A 14,004-nucleotide genomic window follows, 5' to 3' on the forward strand; every position below is an offset into this window, starting at 1 on the left:
AAGATGATTCAAAAATGCAAAATGGCAGCAACATGCATACCTGGCTAAAGCTAGAAGGTTTTAATCCCAAAATAAGATCAGTGATTAAAAAGGAAGATTCTTTTTAACACTTCTATTTTGCTGACTTGCTTGTCCTACTTAATTTGCTTTAAATGAGACATACATGCCAATTAACAGGAAATTTTAGAACTATGTCCTTCCAGAATCCATGGCAAGGAACTCAAACCATTCTATTTGGTTTCTTAATTTTCCTAGGCTCCAAATACAATTTTGCTTTGCCCCTCCCTCTCCCAGCCCCTCCCTCCACCCCTCCCTGATTCTTAAACACTTCCAAAGGTTGCCAGTGCAAACACTTTTCTACCAATGTATAATATACACTTGAGACTGAAATCTTTGTGCAGAGTTTTGAGTTTTAAACTCTTTAAAAAAACAAAACAAAACAACAAACCTTCCTTGGCACAAGAGCTGAGGAATTGTCAAGTTTCTTTTAAATCGTCAAACACAAGATGACGGAAAGTGGAAAGCACAGTTAAAGGAAATTTTAAAAAAACAAAACAAAACCAAACCTAGAACTGCAGCTTTTATTAGCCGGCATTGCAGTCTCTCGAACACAAACACCGCCCAGCTCCCCTTCCCAGGGAGCTTGCCTCGAGGCAAGTCCAGAACACTGTGGTGCTTTCAATGAAAGGAAACAGAAGGTGTGGCTGAAGTGGTACCGAACAGCCCAGCTACCCACCAGTTCTACAGCAGGATCCGTAGTGAGCTTGACACAGAGAGAAGGTAGATGATGGTAAAGGGGGAAATTGTTTAAAATCAAGTTTCCTCTTGAAATGTCTTTTCCCAAGGCACTGTGAACAAGACTGCTGCTAGCAATTTTCTAGGACTAAACACACCAATGGGAAGATACACATTTCAGACACAACCCCTGTTACATTCTCACAGCTGGTCTCATCACCTGAGTCTCTCCCCTCGGCTGAAATGACACTCCTTGAATTTGTTTGGTCCTTGGAGGGGTAATCAATTTTTGTTTTCTGTAATTTTAGTAATCATCTTCTTTAATGCAGCTATAGCATCAAAGCTGTGTTAGGTTATTTAAACCTTTCACACTAAAAACTAAGTTTTCATTGTCATCCCATGTGAATCCAATATGCAGGTTTTGCTTGCTGATTTAAGTACAAAACAAAACAAAAATAAAGGGTTGAGAAGGAAAAACTCTGCTTTTTTTTTTTTCTTCAAGAGGAAACTGTAAGAATACATAAAAGGCAAAATTGGCTACTTGAAATCCAAGAATGGTTTTAATGTATTGGCCGAGAAAAATAAACTGCAAAGTTCTGTGAGGTCTTCTAAAAACTTACAAGAAAAACTGGTGGGCAGTTCTAATCAGACTTGGATGTTATCTTTCCCCCCCTTTTTAAAAACGACAACATATACAGTCCCACAAAATACAATATAAACTTTTTTTAATCTTGACTGCCAGAGACGCTCCTTTGCGATGCTTTCTGATAACCAAAGCCTGGACAAAACACACTGCTGGCCTTCATTTCTTCAGGGGCTGGTAAACAGAGGCATTGGGATCGAGTCCAGAGGGGCTGGTCTCCACAAATTTGGAAGAGTAGTGTGGGGAAACGGGGCTCAAGGGGCTGGTGGCAGCACTGTATGTTATGCTGGGCATGACGGCCATGACTTCGGCTATCTTCTGTTTTAGGTCCTTGATTTCCTGGTCTTTCTGAAGAATTTGTCCTGGAAGATCAAAGACCCACCATTAGTGAGAAGGGAGCGCTCACCCACCACAATGCCCTCCTGGGCCCACTGATCCCAAATGGATTCGACTCCAGCTTTGATGGCTTGTAAGGGGAGACACACTTTTCCTGTAATGTGCCAAATGGTAAATATTTAAGCACTGTGAGCCGCATACTGTCCTTGTTGTCGTTTTTTTTTTTTTTTTTTTTTTTAAACCATAGAAAACTGCAAAAGCCATTCTGAGCCCACGGGTGGTACAAGAAAAGGTGGCAGGCCAGATGTGGCCTACGGGTCACGGTGTCAAGAGGAACTGTGTTTAGGTAGGTGTGACGAGGCAAAGAGCTCCATCTCCAGGAGCCACATCTTGAGCTCGGCCGTCACCAGGGCAGCCGAAGAGGGTGCTGCTTTTGAACCAGGGCTCTACCTCTCGCGCGGAAACATTTTTCTGGGAGGATGGACTATCTCGGGGTATCAGACCAAGGAACCCAACCAGCTCCTGCCTGCCACAGGGCCGCTTCCCTTTCTGTGCTTCTCCAACGCTCTCTGTGTTAACTCGGGAGGTTTCTGTTTCTGCTCCCTCACAAAGCTTTCCCTGCTCCTTCCACCTAAATGAGACCCTACCCCCAGCCCCCAACTCCTCGATTCTCAACACACCCTAAACTTTCCTTTCTGTCGCTTTATTCTTTGTAATAATGATAATAATGACAATAGCTAACACGTATGTGCCAGGCACTGTTCTAAGTGCTTACGTAGACTAACTCATTTATTTATCACAACAACCCTATCAGATGGGAATTATCATCATCATCATCCATTTTATAGATGAGGAAACCAGGGCACAGAGAGGTTGAGTGACAGAGCTGGGATTCAAAACAACGCAGTTTGGCTCTGGAGTCTGCACTCCTGCCGACTGCATTCTTCTGCCTCCGGTGAGTGTTCATTTGGGTGATGATTTGTGTCCATCATCTCCACTGGCCCATGAGCTCCACGAGGGCTGAGACTGTCTCCCCATTTTTGTCCTTGCCTAATCCCTAGTGCCCAGCCCAGTGGAAAGCTGAGACCCTGCAAGGTATGTGTCTTGCCCAAAGTCATTCAGTTATTAATGACTAAGCAGGATTTAAACCCAGGACCACTTTGTTCCAAAGTCCATGCAATTTCCATCATGCTTTGATGCTCCCTGGTCTACTAGGGGAAGAACACTTAGGAGTAGCCCTTCAGAAATTTAAATGCTGAAAAAAGGAAGAGACTGTATTTGAGTTGCACTCACTTTGAGTCCTACAGAAGACGGTAGTATATTTAAAATGTAAGAGAGCATGGTGGCGTATTTTAAAAAATGATATAGTAGATGAAAGCCATTTTGGAACCAAGATGAATCAAATGATATAGAAAGTAGGAAGGAGAAACCCAACAAGGGGCTTGATTTAAATTATAAAGTTGGGTTCTTATTAGAATATTCCAAGCATGAGCACGACAATGGAGGGTAGTAGTGGGGAAGGTGGCAGCAAAGAGCTGCCCCCCTCTGGCTTCCTTCATGTCCCCTCAGCTTCAAGTAAGCATCAAATATCCTCCTTCCCTTTGAACGAAGTAAGCCTCAGATGAATAAAATACCTAACAGCATCTGGTATATAAGCCACTGTATCTTTTTTCCATGAAGATTTAAGTTTGATTTCTTTAATCAGTAACATACAAACATTCCCAGAGCTTTGGAAAAGACAGTTCTCTTTGCTTTACGAGAATTTCTGGGCCAACAAGGAAGCATAATCTGTGCTGGGAAGCCAAGCTCCCCTCGGCTACTCTGAGACCCAGGTGCTGCTTCACTCCAGCAGACAACCTCTTTCAAGTCTGCAAATCCAAGTAAAAGGGATGAGGCAGAGAGAGGGTAGCCCCTTCTCAGGGAGCTGAGCCAGGCAGGCAAAACACCAGCGTCTGGTCAGAAGTTTGGCTTTAAAGCAGGACTCCCAGGAACCTTCTTTTTAAATGCCTTTTCCTGAGTCCACAGATTCATGAGCCTGATTCTCAACCCCTTCTCTTCCTGCTCTGCCACTGCCATCCCAAGCCACTGCTATGGCTTCACTGACTTCTCACAACTTCTACATCCCATCCCCAACCCCGGGGTTCTGGCCTTTTCTCTGGGGTTTAGGCCCCAAATTCCCACTGACTGATGAAGCTCTTTAGGCCGAGTGTCTGGTTGGAAACTCCAGATCAAAGCATCCCAAACCAAACTCATTCTCTCTTCTCATTCCTTAATCTGTTTTGTTCTTCTTCCATGGTTCCAGCAACCCTGTTGGAACACGTCACCTGCTTCCTCCTGAAAATCTAGGGGATACATCCTCTAGTACAGCTTCATTCACGGTCCTGCTGATCTCCTACTCTCTTCTTCCATGTCCCCCAGCTAGAGGCCACTGGACTGCTTACGTGGACATTCTCAACACTGTCCTTCCTTTGCTTAAACGCCATTCCCTCAGGTAACAATGTCCTTCCCTGCCATTCTCTGCTCTCAGAATTCATCCTTCAAAGTCCACTCAATGGTCCCTCCCTAGGAAGCCACCCTGATCTCTCCGCTGGCCTTTCAAGCCATCTGCCTCTACCTAGTGGCAGCAGGCCTTGTGCGTGGCCTTCCCTAGTGCAGCACTTCTCACAGCGTCCATGTTGTCCTCATGCTAATACTAAGACATTTATCCGCCTTCTTCACGTGCATTCCCTATGAGCCTAAGTGGAGTCTTCCAGGAGTAACATGGCAAGTGAAATAACAATAGACTGAATGTAGAAACAGAGACGAGAATTGAAATATCTTCTATTAAGCCAGAAATTAAAGAGATTTGCTAAATGTAAAACAATACTGCTTTTCTCACTAAATTTTTTTTGTTTTGAGAAATAGTTATTTTCATAAAATGTTATGTTAACAAGTAATATGTTTATTACGTTATTTTTTTAATGAATTAACACATGTTTAATTTCTAATACATCAATATTGGTAGACATAATTCACTTGAAAAACACCTCCCTTGGGGTACTCAATAATTTTAAGAGTGTAAAGGGGTCCCTAAGACCAAAAAGTTTGAGCACAACTACGTTAGCGGATCCCCAGCTAGACTATGTCTTGTTCGTCTTTGTCTCCCCTTCACCTTCTAGTAAAATGCTTTACGCAGAGCAAGTGTGAATGCTCTGTAAGCACCTGCTGAAATATTCTTTTCCTTCTATTAAGTCAACTGTTTGAAAATTTTTTTCAGTAATCTATTGGTGGCTTATCAATTTCTTGAACAAAATCTAAATTTCCTTTCATCAGGTCATGTCAGGCTTGTTCAGAAGCTTTCCAAGTTTCCCATGTCACTCAGAATAAAGTCCAAAGTTCTTTCCATAGGCTGAAAAGTTTGGCAGAATGTGGCTCCTGCTACTTTTGACCCTAAAAACTCTCCCCGTCACTCAGGCTGCAGCCCCAGTGGCCACGACACATGTGCTTTTCCCCTAGAGACTTACATGGCTCACTCACTCTCTTCCTCTCAGTCTCTGTTCAAATGCTACGTATTCAAAGGCTCTTCCATGTCCTCCATGTCAAACCAGCAGCCCTACACACACACACAGCCTGCGTCACCACTGCTTTATTTTCTTCACTGCACCCATCAGATATTATATACTTGCTTGTTACTGTCTGTCCCCTTAGGGGTTTGCACAGTGCCTGGCACATAGTAAGTCTCAGTAATATCTGCCCAGGGAATAGCCTGCTCTCCAGACTTTCCTCCCTCCACTCCCTCATCTGCAGCCTTCGCTCCAGCAAGGCAGAGCCAGCTGCCGCTCTGAACACATCAGGCCCTCCTAGCTTCCCTGGCCTTGCTCGAGCTGTTTCTTCTGTTCAGATGCCTCTCTACCCCTCACCGCCACTACACCGCTTCTTCACTGGGCTAACCCCTTCTCATCATTCAAGACCCAGCTCAGACATCAGCTCCCCTGAGAAAAAGCCCTCTCTAACTCTCCAGGCTGGCTGAGTCCCTGCCTCTCTATGTTCCCACAGGCCCTGTACATCCTGTTACATCAGTATCTTTTGGTGACTCTGCAATTCTCTATTTATTTCTTCTACAAAACTCTGAGCTCCTTGAGCAGAGAAACTCATACTCCTCCCTGTGTGCTCTGCACTTGGTATGTTCTCATCTCAAAATATGTCGGCAGAATGAATTAATGTGATGATTCCTAGATGTCCATGGTGGGCACTTATCAAACCACTTGAAGAGGAAACGGAAATGCCTTTGGCTCGAGCTCTAAGGGAGCTCTGCTCTCCGTGTCCCCAGGCATTCTCAGCCATGCCACGTGACCTGGGCTGTTCTCCTACCTTGGGCAATCTCAAGCTGTCGCTTTGCATCCCCCAGTGCGGAGAACAGGTCCAGCTTGATTCTTGTCTCTGCGCTCAGGCTGTTCTCCAGGTGCTGCGTTTTATCTTGCATGGCTGAGAGGGCTGACATTAACACCTCAGTGTCCTTCTCATTTTCCTTATACTTCCGAAGCTCCTATCAATATCATCAAAGCAGCAATGTTACAAGATAGTTTTGGCATCGATGTCTACAAATTAGCCTGAAATCACAAATAAAATCCCACTATTATTGACCTGGCCCCTAGAACACAGAATCCTGGTGTTTCATGGGTTTAGACCTCGCCCCTTAGAGGGAGTGCAAAATGTATTTATACAATGATGTGCACATACAAAACAATGATTGTACTGAGCTGTTTTGAGATAACTGTGGACTCTGTCTCCAAATAAAACACTTTCGGGCTTCCCTGGTGGTGCAGTGGTTAAGAATCCGCCTGCCAATGCGGGGGACACGGGTTTGAGTCCTGGTCCGGGAAGATCCCACATGCCGCGGAGCAACTAAGCCTGTGCACCACAGCTACTGAGGCTACGCTCTACAGCCCGGGAGCCACAACTACTGAGCCCACGAGCCACAACTACTGAGCCCGTGTGCCACAAGTACTGAAGCCCATGCACCTAGAGCCCATGCTCCGCAAGTCACCACAAGAGAAGTCACCACAAGGAGAAGCCCGTGCACTACAACGATGAGTAGCCACAACGAAGACCCAACACAGCCAAAAAGAAATAAATTAAAAAAATATATATATATATATATATAAAACACTTTCTTACAATCCTAATTCAGAACCACAAAGAACTGTTTCCCTGCTGCCGGCTACAAATGTTGCTGTAATGCTGTAGTCAAATGTGCGAAAGCTCTACTCTCAACCTACACTAAAAATTGTAAAAATGTTAATTATTTTGAGAGGGTATACTGAAAAATAAGCCCAGTTAAAACATCAGATAATGTAGCCTGTGTGTGTGTGTGTGTGTGTATATGCTGATATTTAATTTTTTTCATTTTAAGAGAGAAATCAAAACTTATTATAGTCAATTAAAAAATACTTAAAAGTTCAAAGAAGAAAATAAAAATCACCCAAAATCCCAACGCTGCAAAAAATTTGATGTATTTTCTTTTAGTCTTTTTTAAGTATACATGTATTTTTCAGCATAACTGAAATCAAACTATACGTACAATTTTTTAAAAACATATAATCTCAACTGTTTTGAAAATGTAATTTGTATTGGCTGTTTAATATTCCTACATGTATACATACCATAATTTATTAAACAAATCTCTCATTGTTAAGATTATTTCCATTTTTTTTTGCATTTATATACCACTATGATGACCATCTCTGTATATCAATCATTGGTGAGACTTTTAAATATTTACCTTAAGGCCGGAGTCTTAGGAAAATATTTTTTAAAAGTACATGATCTTTTCCAGAAAGTTACACTTCCACCAGCAACATACGAGGCCTATTTCACTGTATCCTCACCCAGGTTGATATTACCATTTAAAAATTCTTTGCTGATTTCATAAGAGATAAGTGATATCCAATTTTAATCTATCTGTCTTCGGTGATAGATGAGGATATATTCTTACATTGTTATCAGTCATTTATATTTCTTCTGTGAATTATCTGTTCATATAGTTTGCCTACTTTCTGTGTATTTGAGCTTTTCTTTGCAATCTTTATGAGCTATTTACATATTGAGCACATTAATTCTTTTTTTTTTTTTTTTTTTTGCGGTACGCGGGCCTCTCACTGTTGTGGCCTCTCCCGATGCGGAGCACAGGCTCAGGATGCGCAGGCTCAGCGGCCATGGCTCACGGGCCCAGCCGCTCCGCGGCATGTGGGATCTTCCCAGACCGGGACACAAACCCGTGTCCGCTGCATCGGCAGGTGGACTCTCAACCACTGCACCACCAGGGAAGCCCTAATTCTTTTTTTATAATATTTGTTGCAATATCTGTACCCTCCCCAATTGATTTTTTCATTTTTTTTTCACTTTGTGATTTAAAACAAAATGGTTTTTTCCCCTGCATTCAACTCTTCCTCCAGAATTTATTTTTGTGTGGTGTGAGATAAGCATCTCATTTTATTTTTTCCTGTTGTCTAGCTGTTCCTCAGCCTTTCACTGACTAACCCTTGCTGTTCCATCCATTTCTTTTTTTTTTTTTAATAAATTTATTTATTTATGGCTGCACTGTTGCTGTGTGCGGGCTTTCTCAAGTTGCGGTGAGTGGTGGCTACTCTTCATTGTGGTGTGCAGGCTTCTCATTGCGGTGGCTTCTCTTGTTGCAGAGCATGGGCTCTAGGCGTGCAGGCTTCAGTAGTTGTGGCACACGGGCTCAGTAGTTGTGGCACACGGGCTTAAGTTGTTCCGCGGCATGTGGGATTTTCCTGGACCAGGGCTCGAACCCGTGTCTCCTGCATTGGCAGGTGGATTCTTAACCACTGCGCCACCAGGGAAGCCCTCCATCCATTTCTGATGCCACCTTCACTGAACACTAATTTAGGCTTTGTCTCTGGGTCACCTATTCTACCCCACTGACCTGCCACTAATTTCTTATGGGCTCCATATGACTCAAATTACTGTAGCTTTACAACTTATGACATTAGCCTTAAACATCCCTTTGAAGACCCAACGCCACCAAATACTTGGCTAAGGTACACACAGCCCCCAAACTGGCTATGTCCACAGCACTGGCAGCTTTCCTCCCCATGCACTGCCTAGAGTGGCCATCTGTGAAGCTCAGAGCCATCCAGAATGGTCAATTCCCTGGCGATCGACAGAGAATTAGGGCTAAGAAGAGGTGTATACATTCCAAAGCACACTAATCTGGCCTATAACCTGAAAAAGTGAAATGAATCTCCTGTAAGTCAAATTCTGGTATAAAACATGTCAAGGACCATTAACATTTCTGGCTTGTCTTAGAATCCAGATAAACTAAATATGACTTGAATGAGCTGGACAGGCGAGAGCTTCCTTTGGTCATACAGAGATTTTCAGATGCAATGGGGTTTGGCCTGTATCAGAAGGCACCATCTCCACACGGAAGCACAGAGCACAAACCTAACACGGAAGAGGAATTCAAGCACGATGAAGTCTGTTTCTCCTCCTTTACCTGAACTTTCAGTTCTAGTTCTCTGATCTGGTCTTCTTTCACCTTCATGTCCATTGTGAGCTTCTTGCCCTCTGCTTCTAATTCTCTGATCCGATTCCGTAAGGTTTCGGTGCACTCTCCCCTTATGAAAAAGAAGAGAAGGGAAAAAGAGGATTTAAAAGACTATGGGTTTAACTATACTGCAGGATTGATATTTTTCTTATACTCCACAGAGTCAGGTTTTAGCTTTTGGCTCAGTCTGCTCATTCTCTCTGTTCTTTATAATTTCAAAAATGATCTAAAATAATTATTAATTGGGTGTCTAATATGAGCCAGGTGCCAAGCTAGGTACTTTACCCATACTTCCTTCTTTACTGGGGTAGGGTTTATTATCCTATTTTCCAGAGAAGAAAACTGAAGCTACTTAGATATAATACTAGTTCAAGGTCACCCAGCTTGCAGGTCACAGAACTGGGATAAGAACTGAGATTTTTCCACCTTGCCAATCCAGCAAGCTTCCCATCAGGCCTTATGACTTGAGACAATGCACACAAGCGAAGCAAGAGAGAACCAGACGTGTGCTGTCTCCAGCAGGGGGCAGTGAGTTAAAAAACATTTTCACTTTTGAGGGACTGTGCACTGGGAACGTTACCTTTCTTTAGTCATGAAGTTTGGACAAGACTGGAGTAAACAGAAAAAGAAGGGAGCAGCATTAGGGTGCTTCTCAGGGCTATAAAAAGGACAAACTTAAAAAGATGATGGCAATGGCCAGTCCAAAGCTGGTGAACTGTTTAGGTTTCAGAAACAGCCTGGTGGAGAAGGTAGGTGTCCTTTGCCTATGAAAAGGAAGGTCCAGTGAGAGACTAAAGCCTTGAGATATACTTAAGAATAAAAACAGCCTCTACATAAATGATGACAAACAAGGACCATCCAAGGATAAGACCAAAGGCAATAAGCTTAACCAAAAGCAAAAGAAATTAAGGGTAGAGACTGAAATCAATGTACTGATTCTCAGGCCTAAGAGACATGAAACAATATGGTTAAGAAACTGTCATATCCTCCTCAGGGATTTTTTAAGAAAGAGTAACTGCTGGATGAATTAAGGAGAGCACAAGCCACACCAGATGACTGTTCAGGAAAATCTCCTGCAAGTGTAAGTGCTTCAGGAACGCTCACAAATCTTTAAATGCGTGAACAAACAACCCCACCCCCACCCCCCGACAACCTAAGCAGGTTAGTAAAGGGTCTTGTGAATCTGTATAGATGCTAATGGGCCAAGTTAGCTCAGCCATCTGCAGTACAGAGTCTGCTGGGGGAAGGCAGGATCACGCAGGAGAAAGAGTTCTCTCTCCCACTGCTATTTCCTAAAAGATGAAATGATGGTTCACCAATTATTCTACAAATGCCAGAACCCAAAAGAAGGCTATTAACATGACAAATACAAAAAAGCAAAAAGTAGAATTATATCACATAGACACAAATTTAGGGATAGAAACTTAAAATTAAATAAATAATAATTTACCCTCCCCTGCATCTGTAAACCCATAACTGACCCCCACCATGCAGATGAACTTCACCAGTCAAAATAAAAAAAGCAAAAAGAAAAAGTGAAGTAGAAGCCAAAAAGAGGGAGAGACAGAAAGAAAGAAAGAAAAAGAGGCTCTTAACTCTCTTCCCCATCTTTTCCAGATCATTTGACAGTTTGCTGATGTCCAACAAAGACATGAGCAGTCAGGACACAGTGCTTGGGGGACCAAGATTCTATCTTTCTTCCATTTTAAGATTAAAAACACCAGAAACACACAACTAAGAGTAGAGCATAATGATAGTTCTATAAAGGGAACAAAAGTCCAGACTGGTTCCCTGCACCAATTTAGTAATTATTATTATAATTACTATTATAATTATATAATAATAATAATTACTATTATAATTATTATACTATAATAAATAAATTCTATAAACTATACTATTATAATTATTATAATTACTAAATAATTACTATTATAATTATATAATAATTATAATTATTATATAATTATAATTATTAAAGTAATATTATCAAAGCATTTAGTTATTATCAGTCTTACAGAAAGTGGCTGGAAACCCCTTTCTGAGCAGAATTTTGCCTCCCAGGTGTGGGAGGCATGGAGATTCCCTCATCCTACTTTATACAGCAGGTCACTGAGGGATGAAGTTGTCATGACAGCATAAGCTTGCACAGATGGGGTTTAAACCAGCTAATAAAACAGCACTTAAAAGCAATCCCTCCATGCATGATTGTGTATTTCCAGTCCTGCCCAAGGCATCAAATTCCCATTCTCAGTCCAAGGAAAGCCAACCTTGGATTAAGCACTCCGGTGACATCAACATACCTAGACGCAGCAGCAAATGCAACAGCCCGGGCAGCAGTAGCTTCTTCTAACTTCTTCCTTTTTTTCTCCTCCATTAACTGCTTTTCTACAAAACTTCGGGCTTCCTGCTCAGCTTTTAGCTTTTTCTCCAACTGGCTGATATTCTGCTTATCTTTTTGCTTCATTTGCACAGCATTATGTAACCTATATGGAAATGATTGTCATACAAAGTTTTACAATTAGAAACGTCCAATATAAACCCTGGAGAAACATGGCTCCTCTTTATCATTTTGAGGCCAAAGTAAACAGGAGATTTGAACAGCAAATCATAAATGTCAATTCCCAGAGTGTCCAGGGAAAATACATTGTCATTATTATTTAACAATTCCTAAACGCCAATAAACAAGCTGCCTTACAAGATACAGAATTGGACCTAGCCTCTGCTTTATTAATGTAAGTGATCTACAGAAGGTAATCCAGAAAATAGGATAAAACAAGTTTCTATCAGAGGAAAAGATAACTGTAGAACTAATTCTAGTGCCCCAAAGCACCTTGAAAGAACTTCAGTCTGAGACTAAGGAAGAGCTGAACCAGATCCATTGAAACTGAGGGGAGGGGAAGGTCTTTCTCTGCCTGAATACAATATGCTGCAGCCTACTGCAGCCTTTCCTTTCCAGCTGGGAGATGTTTTCTCAGAGTATCCCAAAATAGATCTTGTAGTTAGAATCACAGGATGCTTAATTTCAGATAAAAATTTCAGCCACATTCCCTTCCCTGCTCCTACCACCCCCAGCTTTATGTATCAATATGAGGTGAGTTTCTCTCAATATATCAGTGTAAGGTAAGATGTTCTCTATGTAATAATGCTAGAGCCATCACATACATACGTGAGTCAGAAGCAATGGAAAGGTTATGTGCCTATAATGCTCTAGCTTTTGAGCTACATTCCCTGAAAATGATGAAGGACTGATCTTTCAAGGAAAAGCCCAGAAAGCTCGGCACCTATAATAGTAATCACTACCCTAGACACACATTGCTTAGAGATTTTAAAAAAAGACAGACCCACATTGAGTCAAGAAGTAATTGCAGAATGAATTAATGGAAAGCGTAAAAGAATTCATGCAGAAGAGCTAGCTTTTTGTCTGCCTCTTCAAATAAAATCAAGTTCAACATCATTTTTTAGTTCCAGAAATCAAAGTAGATCGAGTCTAATCCTCTGGAAATTTTCACTCAAGGGAACAAGAGTTTCAAATTGTGGCAGAAATACTTCTTGTCAATTTTACTCATATTGTCACAAAAGCTCAATAACTATTTTAAACTAAGAGAAGAAGTTATTAAATGAGAGAAGACAGAATAGTAATATTAATAAACTGTTTTGTTGCAATGAAATAAGTTTTTATAGATTTTACAACATGTTGAATATCTGGTCCTACATTAAATATTTCAAACATTTTGTTTTTTAAAAAAACTCCTCTGCTAGATCCCTTTGTCGTCATGAGCTTTGTGCTCCAATCCCTGGAAACAAGAGCAACGCGAGGCTGCTTGACTCACGGCCAGAGGCCCACAAGGTGCACATACTTGTTCTGCAGCAGCTCATTCTCTTGCCGGAGCTGGCCCATTTCTGAGCGGATCCCTCGCTCGGTGCTCGAGAGGGAGCTGATCTGACTGCGGAGCTCCTGTTCCACTTGCCTGCTGGCCTGCAGGTCGGCCTTTAACTTTTTAATGTCTTGTTCCAGCCTAGGAGAAGGAGAAACACAGCATCTTCATCGCTGAGAGGCCACCCCCGGGGCTCTGTGGGAGACCCTGGCTGAAGTCCCTGACTGCTGGGTGGCTGGTGGAGCACCCTGCCAGCAGCTGCTGACATCAACGCAACTCCCGTCTGCAATCAGCCTTTGAATCAGTGCTTCTGCCTGGGTCTCCCCCTTCCCACCACAGGGTAACATCGGATTCCCCCCAAATATTTGTGAACACTGACAGGTGAAGATGGTGCTTGTGAGTATCTGAGCTGCTAATAAAGGAGGAGGGGAAGGCAGAGGGAGGGTGCCTGAAGGGCATGGTCCCCTCCCCACTGGTGAATTCCCCATGCCCCTCGGCAAGGGAGATATGCTAATAACAACCAGCTCAGGACCCACATGCTTTGAGATACCCTGATAGATGAGAATCTACTGCCTGAGATTCCCTCCCACCATGGGCCTAGAAGAAAACAGTGTCTGAGACAGCCTCCTGAAGCTGCTAGCATCCTTGCTAAATGATGTTCACACTTGTGGTGACTGTGACAGAAGAGCTCACTAGACTCAACAACAATGAAAAAAGGAACAAATTACATGATCTACGAATCATAAGAAAACTCAATCTGTGAAATGAAGCTTATCTTTTCAATTCCTTACTCCTGTTCCATCTATTTTCTTTAATGCAGTAATAGTTTCACTTTAAGTGATATGTATTGGGGAACTATT

General features: G+C 42.3%; 1 protein-coding gene across 1 annotated transcript in view; it reads right to left on the reverse strand.

Moving 5' to 3' along the window:
* Positions 1–565: 565 nt before the first annotated feature.
* The window catches only part of MACO1 (macoilin 1), a 56,394-nt gene continuing 42,955 nt past the window's right edge, over positions 566–14,004 (reverse strand). Inside the window, exons 7-11 of the mRNA XM_081224446.1 lie at positions 13,127–13,285; positions 11,570–11,752; positions 9,216–9,336; positions 6,065–6,239; positions 566–1,740 (exon numbers count right to left, since the gene is read on the reverse strand). Coding sequence (XP_081080572.1) covers positions 1,538–1,740; positions 6,065–6,239; positions 9,216–9,336; positions 11,570–11,752; positions 13,127–13,285 — 841 coding nt within the window. The 3' untranslated portion in view covers positions 566–1,537. The remainder of the gene's footprint in view (positions 1,741–6,064; positions 6,240–9,215; positions 9,337–11,569; positions 11,753–13,126; positions 13,286–14,004) is intronic.

The sequence above is a fragment of the Mesoplodon bidens genome, assembly GCF_964165515.1.
Source record: "Mesoplodon bidens genome assembly, chromosome: 2".
Lineage (NCBI taxonomy): Eukaryota > Metazoa > Chordata > Mammalia > Artiodactyla > Ziphiidae > Mesoplodon > Mesoplodon bidens.